General features: G+C 35.6%; 1 protein-coding gene across 5 annotated transcripts in view; it reads left to right on the forward strand.

The window, feature by feature from the left end:
- Positions 1-17,645, forward strand: part of syne1a (spectrin repeat containing, nuclear envelope 1a) — a 214,427-nt gene that overhangs the window by 21,402 nt on the left and 175,380 nt on the right. For all 5 annotated transcript variants that reach the window (XM_028439484.1, XM_028439485.1, XM_028439487.1 and 2 more), the window contains exons 2-9: positions 1,283-1,344; positions 11,988-12,083; positions 12,466-12,549; positions 14,161-14,181; positions 14,332-14,424; positions 15,038-15,207; positions 15,272-15,468; positions 17,055-17,167. In XM_028439484.1, coding sequence (XP_028295285.1) covers positions 1,283-1,344; positions 11,988-12,083; positions 12,466-12,549; positions 14,161-14,181; positions 14,332-14,424; positions 15,038-15,207; positions 15,272-15,468; positions 17,055-17,167 — 836 coding nt within the window. The remainder of the gene's footprint in view (positions 1-1,282; positions 1,345-11,987; positions 12,084-12,465; positions 12,550-14,160; positions 14,182-14,331; positions 14,425-15,037; positions 15,208-15,271; positions 15,469-17,054; positions 17,168-17,645) is intronic.

Consider the following 17,645-nt stretch of genomic DNA (forward strand, 5'->3'; position numbering starts at 1 on the left):
ACGTTAGTACGTTAGTGTGAGTAGTACGTAGTACGTTAGTGTTAGTAGTACGTTAGTACGTTAGTGTGAGTAGTACGTTAGTGTGAGTAGTACGTTAGTACGTTAGTGTTAGTAGTACGTTAGTACGTTAGTGTTAGTAGTACGTTAGTGTGAGCACGTTAGTACGTTAGTGTGAGTAGTACATTAGTACATCAGTATGAGTAGTACGTTAGCATGAGTAGTATGTTAGCATGAGTAGTATGTTAGCGTGAGTAGTACGTTAGCGTGAGTAGTACCGTTCGTGTGAGTAGTACATTAGCGTGAGTAGTACGTTCTTAGCATGAGTAGTACGTTTGCATGAGTAGTACGTTTGCATGAGTAGTACGTTTGCATGAGTAGTACGTTTGCATGAGTAGTACGTTTGCATGAGTAGTACATTAGCGTGAGTAGTACGTTAGCGTGAGTAGTACGTTAGCGTGAGTAGTACGTTAGCGTGAGTAGTACGTTCGTGTGAGTAGTACGTTCGTGTGAGTTGTACGTTCTTAGCATGAGTAGTACGTTAGCATGAGTAGTACGTTAGCGTGAGTAGTACGTTAGCATGAGTAGTACGTTTGCGTGAGTAGTACGTTAGCGTTACATTTACATATATAACTATATACTTTAATGGAAACGTTGCAGCTCCGTTGCCCTGATACAGGTGATGAGTAGCAGTTATGCATTCAGTGGAAATTGGAGGTTAAACGTTTGCCGTGGGCATGTTAATAATGACAGAAAGTTCCTTTTAAAATAATTTTGTGACGTTAAATTCTGGGGTGGGACCATGCACTGAGTTCAATGGTCCATGATAGAATATAGATATTGGTTTCATGATATTTTGGGAAAAATTTTTTTACATTTATAACAATAGCAATGTTTATATTGATTTACCGCAACAAGTTACTGCAATATATGGCTTGGTTAAATGCAGTCAGTCTACAGTCAGACATGATAAATGAAACCTCTCACAAAGACATAAAGCGCTATGGAAAGCACGTCTGACCTTCTATCATCTGAAGGCCATTTTTTTTGTGCACAGACACCAAAGGAGCTTATGAAAATGCCAACAGTAAATGTCACACCTTCCTTTGGTTTGTTATTTTAAGGTTTTTTATTAAATGTAACCAAATCAATAGTTACAACAGTGGCCAGAAGGAAACATGTGATGGATCTTTGCTTGTAGTATATGTATATACAGTATTTCTGTGTGTATAGTGTGTGTGTACCGTGTGTGTCTAAAGCGGATTGTGTTGGTTGTGATTTACAGATGAGCAGGAGGCCGTGCAGAAAAGGACGTTTACAAAATGGATCAATTCCCACTTGGCCAAGGTAAGAGAATGTGTTCATCTCCCACTGCCAGCACTGGGCTGTGTGTTTAATGCAAACACTGGGGCTGTTTGTGGATTGTTTTTTACGCTTTCAAACCCCTTTTACTGCCTCTGCTTTGTTGTGGTCACGGGACGCACCGGGACCAGCTCAGACCCCCCTCACTCATTCCTCTTTACATTCCTTTCCTTCAATCTCAAATAGCTCGTAGCCAGGATTTACTCCCACTCTAATTATTGCATTTGCACACACTTTATCTGCTAATTCCTGCAAGCCTCAGTCAATACTTTGCATCTTTGTAACCTTTCTATCTCAACAGGGCCTAATTTAGATCGTTTGATAATTTTAGGCAACGCCTGTCAGTCAATGAATGGATGAATGGAATCCTCGGACCACAACGCTTAAAGGGATCCTCCACTGTTTTTACAAGTTAAATGTACTTATTAGTAGATCTATGTCTAATAAAACACATTATTAAGCACCTTATTCATTTAATAGCTTTTTAAAAAAGGGATTACTTTACAGTTTTAGAGCCTGTGTTCCTCCATCTTGAAATCATGTGATTGATGATGTCACATGGCCCCACTGCCTGTAAACATCCCATTGTTTTCTATTGGAGTGAAACATTCAGCCTGATTTTTAGATCATTTAGAAGCTTTTTCAGTCAAAACAACAACTTGTGCTGCTTTTAGTTGCTCCAATTCAGTGGTTCTCAACTAGTCTGGCTTCGGGACCCACGTTCCATACATACAGAGAAGCCACGGCCCAAATCAAGGAAAATTTTCAACATCTCAAATTGATTTAATGAAAACATGTTGCAGTTTCAACTTTACACATCAGTGAACCAATACACAAAATTAATGTATAATGATGAACAAAATTCAGTATTATTATTATTATTATTATTATTATTATTATTATTAGTAATAATTATTGTGTCTCTGGTGCAGCCAATATTTCTTTTTAATATCTATGTTTTTTACTATTTTATAACAACAGGTTTGCATTGGCATCTCTAACTTTTTCTGAAATTATCTAAAAAAGCTGCTAAATGATCTTAAATGATTTTAAAAAGCTGCCAAATGATCTAAAAAAAAAAAAAGCTGCTAAATTATCTAAAAATCAGATTGAATGCTTCACTGCAATAGAAAACAATGGGATGTTTACAGGCAGTGGGGCCGTGTGACATCATCAATCACATGATTTCAAGATGGAGGAACACAGGCTGTAAAACTGTAAAGTAGTCCCTTTTTAAAAGGCAGTAAAACAAATATGGTAAAAAATAATTCATTTTGGTTGACACAGATCTACTAATAAGTACATTTTTATAGATTTTAGGCCAAACGTGTAAAAACAGCAGAGGATCCCTTTAACAATTGTGATTTAAAGTTTACGTGTATAATTACTGTATCATTATCCCACAGGCCGTGTAATTGACTGTAATTACTGCATAAACGATGTGTCAGGAATAGGTGGACATGGCAAACAGGGCATCACTATTAGGCATTATTTCATCGTGTGATGCTTCTCTCAGGGTTTCAGATTAGGACAGATGTGGAGGACCCGAGCCGCGGGGACGTGAAGCAGAAAATTCATTTGAAAAGCAGTTTGGGGAAAATAAACCTTGACATCATATTAGATTTCAGTTCTCATGAGCGTGTCAGCAGAAAATTACACACAGACCAACATTTGAGTGTTTAGAAATAGAATAATTGTTTATTGATAAGGTGCAAATTAGGCTTTAGTGATTTAGGAGGAATGATGATTGAGAAGGAGGAATTTAGAAATCTTTTTGCTGTCAGGCTAGGAAATTAATGAGAAAAATAAATATTTGATCAGTATCTATGCCATAAGCACACAGATAGCCTCCAGAGCTTAGTTTAACAACGAAAACACAAAGCTTGACTCCTTTTCATTAAAAACATCTTCTTCCCTTTTTCAGTGTTGATTCAAAGAAAAACAATTGGCTTCTTTGCTATTTATTGTTATTACAGAATATTATTGTACACACAATATTTTGCCATATTAAAGGACAATGACATCAGTGCTTTGGACTTAAATGAGTTGTCCTTTTTTAAATCGTCACTGTTAAGTACAATAACACGTTTTAATCAAGGATTAGCCCTGAAATAATTCAGTCAAACAATGGAATTTTCATTTTCTGTTTTTCTATTTTGGTTTCTGCTAATTAACAGTTTTAGCCAACCAGCAGACTAATTGGGAAGTCTAAATGTGCTCGTAATTCATACGGTATTTATTATTTATTTTTTTTTTAAATATTACAGAAGATTAATGTTAATGGATGTCTCATAGACAGCTTTTAAACTTGGCGTTTAGTCCAAATCAAGAGTAAAATCTAGAGAAATTAAGCTCACATATGATTTAACATAGCGCTAAAAAAAAATGCAGGTTTTTTTTGTTTTTTCATTAAAGCCGAGTGGATTGCTCGTCCTTTTTTAAAAGTTTTAGTAGAAGTTAAGCCCTGAAATAAATCAGTCAGACAATGAAATCTTTTATTTAGATTTCTGTTAATTAACAGTTTCAGTCAATCAGCAGAATAATGAGGTGCTCCGAGTTCTATTGGAAGAGATAACGTACGGTATTTGTTTCCTTCGCTCCTCTTTCTCTGCTTTACTGATCAAATTACTCCATTTTCATCATGAGACTGTTTAGCCTTTCACCTGATGCCTGTCGTTGCCATGGCGCCGCTGATTGGACCACATTTGTCTTCAAAATTGCGTCCTGGTTGTCACAGCACTTTAGCCATTGTTCAGAGAGCTTTTTACGATGATGAGAAGGCGGTAAGTTCCGAAAAGATATAGAACAAAGAAGAAAAGACGCAGACGGGAGATGGTAGGGATGTGAATCTTTGGGTGTCTCACAATTCAATTCCGATTCTTAGGGTCACGATTTCGATTCCAAATTGATTCTCGGTTCAAAAATTGATACAATGCATAGTGTGTTATGGCAAATTATGGCATCAAAACAATACAGTTTGTATAAGATAATTTTAAATCAACTCATTCCAATGATGTAATCACACAAAGGCAAAATTAAGACAAAAAGTTAAATGTACTCGTGTTAAACAAATAAAAACACACTCCGTGTGCTGTATATGTAATACATTGTAAGTTTGGGTCGATGTTTCCTGGTGAGATCGTGTCATAGACTGTAAAGGTGTGGGTGAGTTTGTGTGTTTTGACCTAATACTGTTGCCGTAGTAGTCGGAAGTGGCCATCTTGAAAGCCCATGGCCTAGTAGTCTCTACTAACTAAGTTCTTGTATTTTGGCTTGAAAAAACATCTGCTTGTATGTTTACGTGTACTGTTTGATAAAACTCCTAAAACTGTGTTTGTGAAAGTTAAATATAAATGGTGTGTTACATAAATCACCGCCGATTGTGGTAAATGTTAGCATGAGCATATACATGGGTTTTCCCATAGACGTTAGCACAAAGCTATCAGACTTTTTGTATCTTGGTATTTTCTATTTATAAGAACACTAATATGTATTTGTATGTTCAGTTTACAGTGTTTTCTGAATAAAGACTCTAAGTCTGAAAAAAAATAAAAAATTATAATAATTAAAAAAATTATAATAATTATAAAAATCGATTTTTGAAGTTCATGAATCGATTCAGAATTGTGGATAATTAGAATTGCAATTCTTATGTGAATCGATTTTTTTCCCTCACTCCTAGTTGCTGGTGTTTTCTCCCTTGGATGCAACTACATTGGAACAAATATTGCATTGAGCTGAGTTATCTGTGTTCTTGGTAAAGTGAGCCCATACCTTAGCTCTCACCACGGACATGCTGACTAAAGACGAGGCGAGCAGGAGCTACGTCATCACCTGCTGTCGACAGCTCGTGTCATAATTACTTGACGGTTAGCAGTAGGGATGTAACGATTCACTCAACTCCCGATACGATTCACGATACTGGGTTCACGGTACGATTCTCTCACGATTTATTTTACAAAATGGGACTGTAGAAAAATGAAGACTGAAGAATATTCCTTTATTTATTAGAAAATACTGTACTATTTTCCTTTTATTTTTCATTGTCAAAAGAATCCCTTGATAAACTATTCAAAACAATTTAATTTAACTAAAAATAAATCTTGAAATGAAATGAATAAAGGAATAATACAAATGAAGAAAAAAATTCTGGTTCTTTAGTAAACAATGCAAAACTGCATAATAGTTATTTTTCTTTTTAAAAGTGTCATTTCACTGTATTTTTGTCAGATGTTTGTTTGGACCAGCAGAGGACGCTGGTCAACCAGTGGTCGGTTGGCATGCAGCTATTCTAGCAGTGAAGAAGAGATGCTATGCGCTAGCAGACAGAGCTAATAGAAAAACGCGACTTTTACATATATTCACGTAATATTACAGATATTCTTTCGGTGCTAAAGGGGTAAGGAATCATTTATGAACATGTTTCAGAGTAGAAGGCGGCCAGAAAGGAAGTAGTAGCAGATTCCGCCCGCCGCCTCCACTTCTGGACAAGAGAAGGATAAATATATATAGCACCCTCTGCTGTTTAAGAAAAGTACTGCGATTCAATTTTCACACTATCGATGTGAACCGTGATACCTATGAATGGATTTTTAACGGCCTTACGATTAATCGTTACATCCCTAGTTAGCAGGATAAAAGTACCGATAGCGGTATCATTTGAACAGAATCTTAGCTGCCCTCCTGTACCGACCCATTTAGGAACCGGTTCCAAAAAATACCGGTTCTCAGTATGCATCCCTAAGTACCATACAAGAAGAATTGCACAACAGAAGAAAAACCAACCTAAAGTCACAAAAGTTTGGGAACATGTCACTGAGAACTTATACTACACACCTGAAGTAGAACTAACATCTGTGACATGAAACTAACAGTAATACATTTGTATATTATGTACATTATATTAATATATATTTTTCTTAATTCATTTGGGAAAACTGTAATGAAAACTCTGCGTATGCAAAGCTTTTAAAATGTGAGAAAGTAAGAAAAAAAAATGTAGGAGGTTGGTTTAGTTTCAGTCTCCGAGGGATGAGCGCTAGATGATGATTAGACCACACCACGGCTTTAATTCACCGCCTAAAGGTGAGTGATTATTAGCTAGTGAACGTTTCCCCTCCCCCTTTACTTTTTCCATTCCACAGGTACAACAAAAGAAGTCTTATGAGCTCCGACAAAGACGTAACGTACTGTAGCTGTAGTAATTTATACAGAGATTAATGACTCTCATTACTCAGATGAAGATATGAACTGGAAGAGAGTGGGTTTTAGGCTACAGTTTGAGATGGAGCTTGGTCTTTTTTAGACCCTCACTCACTCAAGCATGTCAGCATTTGTTTTCCTTGGAAATTTCCTTCATTTTTTTAAGTTTCTCAGGCTTTCTTTCATGTTTCGCTGATGCAGTAGTTGGATGACTGGGCTTCTGAAAAGTGCACCCCGAGTTTTTCCAATTTGACAAATCCTTTCTGAGAGGGTTAAAGCTTAATTATGGAGTGGCCAGAGTGAACCGCAGAGCTCTGTTCAGCTCCCCAGCATTTTTTGGGAGGCGAATAAATCTTTGGTGTTGCAATAATAATCAGTGAACCAAGTGTTCTTAGAGATTACGTCCCTGTTTACTTCTGCACACACACTTCACTCTGCTTACAGTATGTGGGCTAGAAACGGGATGAAGTGGCTCATTTCACTGTATTAAATCCTTGGTTAACTAATCTCCAGCTCTGTTTCTTTGTAAGAGTTTTCTTTATTTAATTTTCCAGTGCATCCCCTTGACCTCATGCTCTTTTTATTCTCCAATGTTTTTACTGTTGATGGTCCTTTAGACTTTTTTATTGGTTTTCCTTTGTAGTCTGTGTTTTATTGTGGTTTTTAGGCTGAACTACGAGACTCAAAACGCTTTGTTGTTGTTGTTGTTTTTGTGTACACTAGTAAAAATCACTACTCCTCTGTTATTCATGAACGGATCTGGCTGAAATTTAGAAGGTATAATCTATGGATGTGTACGTATTTTGGATTTTTGATTTGGGCCAAGGAGCCCCAAAAGAAAAAAAAGAAGAGAAAAGTTGATTTCTATTTATTTGCGAGTCAAATATTACGACAGTTGGTGGTACCGAATCATTGGCACATACCAATATATAAATTGTCCAGGTTTCCTTATGCAAGTATGGAATTTTTATAAATTACCAGGTTTGAAAAAGTATATTAAAAAAAATAATGTTTCCAAGACTTTTACCAAGACTTCATATATATATATATATATGAATGCTGGAGCTACAATGTTTTGCTATAAGCTTCTGGAAATTATTATGTGACATAATGGCATACAGATTTGAAATAATAACAAATAATTAGAGATGTAACGATTCACTCAACTCCCGATACGATTCGATTCACGATACTGGGTTCACGATCCGATTCTCTCACAATTTATTTTACAAAATGGGACTGTAGAAAAATGATGATTGAAAAATATTCCTTTATTTTTTTGGTGAAAAAAACTGTACTGTTTTCCTTTTATTTTTCATTGTCAAAAAAATCCCTTGATAAACTATTCAAAACAATGCAATTTAACTAAAAATAAATCTTGAATGAAATAAATAAAGGAATAATACAAATGAAGAAGAAGCCTATTAATTTAAATTCTGGTTCTATAGTAAACAATGCAAAACTGTATTTTAGTTATTTTTTTTTTAAAAGTACAACTGAAAATGTATTTTGTGCCTTAACAATTGGACTTCTGGATAGCGCCCTCTGCTGGTTAAAAAAGTACTGCGTTTCAATTTTCACAGTATTGATGTGAATTGTGATACCTATGAATCGATTTTTAACTGCCTTACGATTAATCGTTACATCCCTACAAATAATTAATTCCATATTTTCCATATTTTATAAGTCATCAGCATGAGGTTTTATACAACCAGCTCAAAGAGCTGAACATAGGGATTTATCGATTTTATTTTTTCAAGCTGATCCAGAATCTGTATATTGATCCATGTTATCCCAAAAATCTAGTCATTTGTTCCATATCCCATTTCAAACAAAGTCCATCTGTTCGATGATTTTAAACAATGAAATGTGATTTTTCACTTTGTGCAATGACAAAATTTGGTTTACGGGGTATCATCACTTAAACCAAGTTTAACTTCAAATATTACGTATTGAGGAATATATCAATATGTTCTTAATTTGCTATTCAATAACCTTTCTTTTGGTGTCAAATTATGTCAGACTTTGTGTATTCTATACACTTGATATCTTCTACACAAATTTTACGGGCTTTCCAATCAAAAATTACATGATTTTAGTTGTTTTTTTAAACCGTAACCCTAACTATTTTGAATTAAACTGTTCACATACAGGTGAATAAATAAGTAGTAGTAAGTCGAGGCAAATTTATTTGTAAAGCACTTTTCATACACAAGGCAACTCAATGTGCTTTACATGATCAAAAAGTGCAACAGAAAACATTCAAAAGCTTAAAAACCCATAAGAATATTAAAATCAGCAGCAAAAAACATTTAAAATCTGCATTAAATACATTTAAAATCAGCAATGAACACATAACATTAACAACGACATGACCAAAAATCTCTGTCTCCGTCATACACAGTACAGAAAAAGAGTAACAAATAAATACATTTCTTATTATTTTGCATCATTTGATGATAATTTCTCCTTACTTTACATGCAACCCCTTAACTTCTTCACTTATCTGAAAGGCAAAGTTTGTCAATCAAAAAATACTAATTTTCCCAGACTGCTTGTCTTTGGTATCATGGTGCACACTGATCCTTAACGTTGTAAACAGATTTCAAAATAAAAGCCCATCGAGGTTTACCACATTTGTCTTCAACTCTCATCTGTAATTATCTCATTAGACTTGTAATTTATTTTTTTTCCATCTAAAGACTATTACTATTATGTTCCTCTTTTTTGCAATTAGCCTGAATTTACCTCATTAGTAACGGGATTATGATGAATAAATGGCCACATTTAAATGGCGCGAGCTCATGCTAAGCTTTATCCCTCTGAATGGTCTTCTTCTTCTTCACTCACTTAATCATAAGTGCAAAAGTGCTGCTTGAATATTCAAATATCCCCAAACCATGAAATGACATTAGAAGAGGAATTAGTAAAAACGAGCCAGGGTTTTTCCTAATTAATTTTGAAAGATGGAGGTTAGGTTCCCCTCCACTCACTTCTCTTTCTTCAGGATTAAACGCCCTTCATGTTTGTGCTTTGTTGTCATCGTCGCACGTTTCCTCTCACTTACATATACGCACAACTTACATCTTCACACATTAAGGAACACACTTGAGTTCTGGCCGTCCCCGCGTCTCCTTTCCCTCACCCAATTTGCAGCTAATCTCTTTGCGAACAGTTTGGTTCCCCCCCCCCCTCCCCCCAAAAGCTCCACTCAGCCTGAGCATGTGACTGCTCTGAGGAAAATCCTTGATGTGGCGTCTGTGAGAGAAGTAGAGATATGTGGATTTCTGTGTGTGTGTGTGTGTGTGTGTGTGTGTGTGTGTGTGTGTGTGTGTGTGTGTGTGTGTGTGTGTGTGTGTGTGTGTGTGTGTGTGTGTGTGTGTGTGTGTGTGTGTGTGTGTGTGTGTGTGTGTGTGTGTGTGTGTGCGCGTGCGTGCGTGCGTGCGTGCGTGCGTGCGTGCGTGCGTGCGTGCGTGCGTGCGTGCGTGCGTGCGTGCGTGCGTGCGTGCGTGCGTGCGTGCGTGCGTGCGTGCGTGCGTGCGTGTGTGTGTCAGGTCAAGGGGGAAGTCAAATAGAAGGATAGAGTTTGGATACATCAGCATATTTTAGGATTTTTTAAGGCTCCATTCAGCGTCTGCTGAGCCTGTACTACTTCTTCTTCTTCTTCTTATCATTATTATGAATGAATGTGACTAGTGACAGTAGCTACTGCACGCCTCTGACAAACTTTATTTAGGCTCATTTTTAGGAGGATTTTGCTTATCCGTGCTCCGGCACGTTAAATTTAACGTCTTACAGGGTAATTTACAGTTTGTATTGAGAGTGAGTACTTTGCAGCTCATGTCTCCAGTCTGGCTTTTTAGGAATATTATTGAGTTTATTGCATCAAATGTAAACCCAGCAAGTTTATTTTGTCTTCTTTGTGAAATAATATGCTAAGCAGGGATGTCCAGAAGTGTGGCATACTACTCTCTTTCTGGCTGCCTTCTACTCTTAAACATGTTAAAAAATGATTCCTTACCCCTTTAGCACCAAAACATATCTGTAATATTACGTGAATATCTGTAAAAGTCAGGTTTTTGTATTAGCTCAGTCTGCTAGCGCATAGCATCTATTCTTCACTGTGCAGAATAGCTGCATCCCAACTGAACACTGGTTTACCAGCGCCCTCTGCTGGTCCAAACTGATATCTGGCGGCTGCAACTGAAGGAAAACAATCATTCTCTCTAAACATTTCCCCAATAATATAATAAATCTTAACATTCACAACATTACTGAATTAAACTAAATTAAGAAAAAGTATCTTTAAGAAAGATTCAACAAAGAAAAGAGTCACTGGTAAGAATAATTCACGGACCAAATTTGAAAAGAGTTGATTTTGAACGGGTTTTTAATTAACTGTAAGGTTATATGTAAGATATATTATGAATATTAATGTGCATTGATAGAACAAAATATATTACCTAAACCAACTGTAAACCACACAAAAATGATGTAAATCATACAGATATGTTCCAGTACCAGACAGTATTCTACAGAGGACTACTAAGAGACCACGCCCCCATACTACTACTGCTATACTATAAGTTGGTACATTTTCAACTGGAAAGAGGTAAACTGTCAATGATGCTCAATTCTTTATCATCATTACCATGGATACCAGATTTCAATTTGTAAATGCATCAAACAAGGTGGGAAAATACATCATGCTAAGAAAAGTGCTGCAAAATAGACAGAAGAACAGCCACAATTACACTAATATAATGCACCAAAAGCCACCATATAGATTAATTTTTGTAAAATTTTCTCGTGGGGGGCATGTCCCCCTGACCCCCCTAGGTGTCGCTCGTCATCGGCGCGCAGCAGTTTTAGCCTTCTACCTTTTTTTTTAAGCTTACTATTTTTTTATCTGGACATCTCTTGTTAACTTTTCATTTATTCAAACCTTTTTCAGGAAATGTACTTTGATCTTCTGACCGATCGCTTTGATGTGTCTTTATGAGTTTTTTCTGGGCGTGGCCAACTTGAGTTTTCTCAGGCTGGATCCACTGTCTAGGTGATCCTATCTGCCTAATTAGTCTCAGTTCCACATCCTAATAAAAGGATGTAAAAGCAATAACAAATTAGCATACCCTCAGACAGTGACCACTGTAAACACAAATTTCACCGCCTTACAATGTGAATCTTGAAATTTTGAAACTCAAAATAAGAGTCTCTAGTATTTGTAGGTTTAAAATAACAAAAAAGTTGCATTAAAACTAAAGTAAGACAATAAATCGCAATGAAAACACATTACAGAGCAGTTTGAAAATATGTTTTTAAAAAATAAATTAAAGGATTGTTTTTAGAATATTAGAGTGTTTGATGTCAGTTAGTGATAAACTATGTTACAGAATGATGAATTTTTTTTATTTCTTTTTCCTTAGCGTGCCCCGCCCCTGGAGGTCAGGGACCTGTTTGAGGACATAAAGGATGGTGTGATGCTCCTGGCTCTGCTGGAGGTGCTCTCTGGGCAAAAACTGGTGAGTGGAAGCTGAAAATAAGACAGTTATTGTATTGTTTATACGTTCATGAGAAAATGTTAAGCCGATCACAATGAAATGGAAATGTTTATCGACCGTTTTTCATTGGGATGTTTGAACTGGAGCAGTGAACAAGCACGGATCAGAGTTCACACATAAACAAAGCTGGGGGGCTTTTCCTGGCTAATATCGCCTCAGGTCTAATCTGTCTTTGTCCTATTGATCAATCTGATCTCCATCATTGGATCCATCTTTTTGTGGATTATTTCCACTTCATTTCCTTGTCTGTGATCATTCTTGTACCTAAAGTCACTTCTTTGTTATTTTTTCTTTGCGTTCTTTGCCCATTTTTCTCTTCATTGTTCTTTTTTTGTTCCCACAGCCGTGTGAGCAGGGGAAGAATCTAAAGAGGATCCACTGGGTCTCCAACGTCGGCACGGCTCTAAAATTCCTGGAGGGCAGAAAGGTGAGAGTTCAGGGTTTTTATCTTCTCTGTCTACGTCTGCTCATCTCAAACCCCTTGGCTGTAAATATTGAATCCGGACCTTGTTTGACCCGTTTTTCCCCCTTTTTCCTTCACCATCCCATTGGACATCCTACATCTCTGTGTTTCCACAAAGCTTTTTATGGTTTTTGAGAAAATATTTTCTGCTCTCCTGCATTACATTTCAGTGGTTTTACCTTGAATTGTGCGTCGCATCATCATCAATTCTGTGTTTTCTCCTCTTTTTGTGGGTGTGGTTGAATACATACTGTTCATTATAGAAATAAATAAAGAAGCTCTACGTGTCAGCGAGAATCTGTTTAACTAGTGGTTATTTTGCACTTTAAAAATATTTGTATTTTATTTAATTTATTTATTGATGTTATTTTTCAGCTTATTTTGCACTTTGAAATATAGTTTTTAGTTTTATTGGGTATTTGGATTTATTGAGTTTACTTTTCAGGTATTTTTAATTTATTTCATTCAGTTATTGAATATTCTTTTTTTCATTGATGTTATTTTTTAGTTTTTTTCAATTTATTATTATCTATTTGAAATTTAGCTTATTGAATTGTAGAATATTTTTCTGTTTACCTTAAACTAGTGGTTATTTTGCACTTTGAAAATATATTTTTTAATTTTATTGGATTTATTGAGGTTACTTTTTAGGAAATTTTATTTATTTCATTCAATTAAAGAATATTCTGCTGTTTAAGTTAAACTAGTGGTTATATTTGCACTTTGAAAATATATATTTTTAATTTATTTATTTTATTTATTTATATATTTTTTGTGTTTTATTTAATTCAATTGTAGAATATTATTATGTTTAAGTTAAACTAGTGGTTATTTTGCATTAAATTTATTAAATTTATTAAGGTTATTTTTCAGTTTTTATTTATTTATTATTTATCTTATTCAATTGTAGAATATTGTTATGTTAAACTAGTGGGTGTTTTACACTTTAATTTAATTTAAAAAATTCAATTTAATTCAATTTAATTTTTTTAATTTATTTATTTTATTCAAATGTAGAATATGATTATATTTAAGTTAAACTAGTCGTTTTAAAACAAATATATTTTGAATTTATTTTATTCAATTGTAGAATATTCTTTTGTTTAAGGTTAAAATGTGTTTTGGTTAATAATAAATGGGTCAGTTTTTCTCATTCCTACTGTTGCTGACTATTGTTCTCTGAGGAACATACCTTGATAAAGCCTTTTTTAAACATTCAACACAACAAAATAATGACGATATATTAATCTTGTTTCTCAGCAGGAAGTTAACCATTAACCTAGCGTACTGTAACTGTTTTAGTGAAGCAGGTCCTCAGCGATAAAAGCCTCTGTGTCATAATAGTTTATTCTTATTTATATCATGATATATCTTCCTTTCTTTCCTCTATTCTATCCTCTACTGGATTTATTCCCAGTGATGTATCACTCCTCTCAAATATCTCACCTACAATATCTGAGATCTCACAGTCAATGAGGCGTTCACTTTCAATCAAACACGTCGAGAGGACGTGTAAATGCTTTGTGCTTCAGTCTCTCACTCTCTCTTCTTCTTCTCTCCATCTTTCTGCTTCAGTCGGCCTACAGAGGATCACCGGTCAGTATTTATTACCACTGCTGCCTGTTGGTGGATTTAAAATAACGACCATGTTGCTCTGCATGAAGCTGATTGAACAGATTGTGGGAAATAGTCAGATAAAGCTGCTATTTTGTCATTTCCCATTAAAAAATATGTGTTTTAAAACAGATCAAGTTAGTAAACATCAACTCCACGGACATTGTGGATGGTCGACCAGCCATTGTACTGGGACTGGTGTGGACCATCATCCTCTACTTCCAGGTAAACATACAATACATTATATTAGAATATTCTCATCCATTATTATCATTTATTTGATTTTGTTACATAATAGAGCAACACACAGTTAGATATGCATGTTAAGCCATTTCATTCATATTCGTTTTATTGCCTTTTGTAAATGAGACTACTTTATAGTTTTAGAGCTTATGTTCCTCCATCTTTAAATCACATGATTGATGATGTCACACGGCCCCACTGCCTGTAAACATCCAATTGTTTTCTATTGGAGTGAAACATTCAGCCTGGTTTTTAGATCATTTAGTAGATTTTTAGATCATTTAGTAGCTTTTTGGATAATTTAATCAGCTTTTTAGATCAATTAGCAGCTTTTTCGGTCAATATGACAACTTGTGTTGCTTTTAGTTGCTCTAAATAATCAGGAAAAGTTAAAGATGTCGATGTAAACCTCTTTTGTTTACAAAAAGAGGATAAAAACAGTTGTCACCCAAAAAAAACTTTAAGAACAGTGGAGGGTCCCTTTAAGATTTCCATGAAGTCAGTAATGATGGAACATTTGGAGTGTTTTAGAACGTTCTTGAGGCCATTCAAAGTTGAACGTACTCTGTTTCTGCTCTTTTCTTTGTGTTTACAGATTGAGGAGCTAACCTGTAGCCTAGCATCACTCCAGGCCTTGGCCAGCAGCAGCGCCTCGTCTCTGGACGGCTCCACCACCAGCCCCCTCGTTAAAAGGAAACACCTCCCTCCACTGCAGGGCGGGGCCAGGAAGGCGTTACTGAGATGGGTCCAGCAGACGCTCATTAAGTACGCAGCATCTTTTAATGGTAAAAATCAGAAAGAGCAGCTCTGGTTTTTCTGTTCCTCGTAGAAGTCCTGGGCTGCAGGTGAAGGACTTTGGTCCCAGCTGGCGTAGTGGTCTGGCGTTCCTCGCCCTCATCCACGCCCTGAGGCCTGACCTGGTGGAGATGGAGCGCGTACAGACGATGTCTAACCTGGAAAATCTGCAGGAAGCCTTCTCATTGGCTGAGGCTGAGCTGGGCATTCCACAGGTTCTGGATCCAGAAGGTAGAAAAAACTTTATTTAGCAATTTTGAGGGAAACTTGGATGTTTTTAAGATGTTTCTTGTCCTGCATTATTTATTTACAGGTCACTTGTTAAACTAAATAAATAAACTGTTGTTATCTTAGTTTTATTTGCTGTAAAAAAATTAAAAATAAAGACAAAACCAGTGATATTTTTAAAAGCAAACTGTGATTTAGTTTTAGTCAAAGTCTTCAGGACTATTTCACTTCTAGTCCAGTTTTAATCTGTTACAGATGTAGTCGACTAAAACAGTGGTTCTCAAATGCTTTTGGCTCAAGTCCCTCCCCTTTTCTCTCATCTATGAATCAAAGTCCCTCCTTCGTCTGACTTCAATATTTTTGCTCATAATTCTCTGAAAAAATACAACTATAGAGCATAATGGTGGAATGAATTAATGATAATACACATTTAGTGTTTCCTGAATGAATATACTTCATTTTTTATAGTTTTTTATCATCTTCCACCTGGTGTGGAACCAAAACTGACCCTTGTGTTTTCAGTTCATGTTTTAATCAAGATCAGTTTCATCATCATTATTATGATTATCATTTTTAACTGAAAATAAACATTACAAAAACCCTTATTTTTAACCTTTGCATTTCTTCATTTTTAACCTCTTGTATTTCTGATTTAACTGACTTGGTGACAGTCCAATACGTAAATTATGTCAACATTCAACATCTGATAAGGTTATTACTATGTTTTACAACCGCTATACATGCTTTGTTCTTGCAACAAATAAAATAAGATTTATTATATTGCTTTTTAACTAAAAAATAAACATTACAAAACCCCATATTTTTTGCATTTTTGTTTGTTAATTTTCCACTTTCTCTGTCTCAAGTACCCCTGTAGTGCCATTATGTACCCCTAGGGGTGCGCGTACCTCCGTTTGAGAAACACTGCACTAAAATATAAACCATAAGAGTTTATGCATTATTTAAAATATAAGAATAGCATTGATCCACCTGATATTTGATGATATTGATGTTTGTAAACACACACAAACGGATGTGATGTGATTAATGTGAAAGATCACATGATCACAATCATCAGCTTACTTCCTATTGGATCATTTACCAGCTAGTCCCGCCTTCCACACCTTCAACAAAAGTAGTTCTGATTGGATTTCATCCCATGTTAGCTTTTATTAGTTAACAAAAATATAAATGATGACAATTCTTAAGAAAAAGAAAACTATAAATCTAAATTTAATAGGTGTTACTTGTATTATTATGGATTCTTTTGTCTTTTTCTCAACACTGTCATCTACGTTTACTTCAAAATTAGCATCTTTTTATCACATTAAGTCAGTGTTTCAGTAGACAGGCCGACAATAAGTGAATTGTTTCAACATCCGCACTAAACACCATCTGCGCCCCTTCACGCCCGCACCTCAAAATGAACTCTGACAAATCAGGCTTGACATCACTTAGGCTTCCACTGGCCCAGAGATCCATCGTTCTGGAACCTCCAAACAGCACATGGATGCTAATTTGATCTGAAGACAGCTTATGGTTAGCGTTGTTGGAGATTTACAAATAAAAATGCTTCCTTATCTACTCAGATGTGGACGTGGACAAGCCGGATGAGAAATCTGTGATGACGTACGTGGCCCAGTTCCTCAAACACCTCCCTGAACAGAAGCGGAGCGACTCGCCACGATGGCCTGAAGAAGAGGTAAACGGGCTCTCTGATTGGTCGCAGTTTTGTTTTGTGATTATTTTTATTTTTTATTCTTTTAGATATTTTTTCTTTTACCTCTAAAATCTCCTAAACTAGGCATAGGCAAGTGGCGGCCCGGGGGCCACATGCAGCCCACGATCTAATTTTGAGCGGCCCCCAAAATAACATTACAAAAATAATCCCAAAACACACAAAATGACAACAACAAAGTACAAAATGACTCTGAAAAAAAGAGAAAACCACAACAAAAATTCACAAAAAAAAAAAACATTCCAAAAGGACACAAATAGAGAAAAAACTACAACAAACGACACACCCCTAATGTAAACTGAGATGCGTAAGAATTTGAAGATGCTGTTGTTATTTCTTGATGTTAATTTATTTTATTTTATTGTGAACTGTTTTTAATATACATCAAATCAAATTCAATCAAACATTATTCAATATAATTTTAACAGTATAATAATACACT

This window comes from Gouania willdenowi, chromosome 24, assembly GCF_900634775.1.
Source record: "Gouania willdenowi chromosome 24, fGouWil2.1, whole genome shotgun sequence".
In the NCBI taxonomy this organism is placed as follows: domain Eukaryota; kingdom Metazoa; phylum Chordata; class Actinopteri; order Blenniiformes; family Gobiesocidae; genus Gouania; species Gouania willdenowi.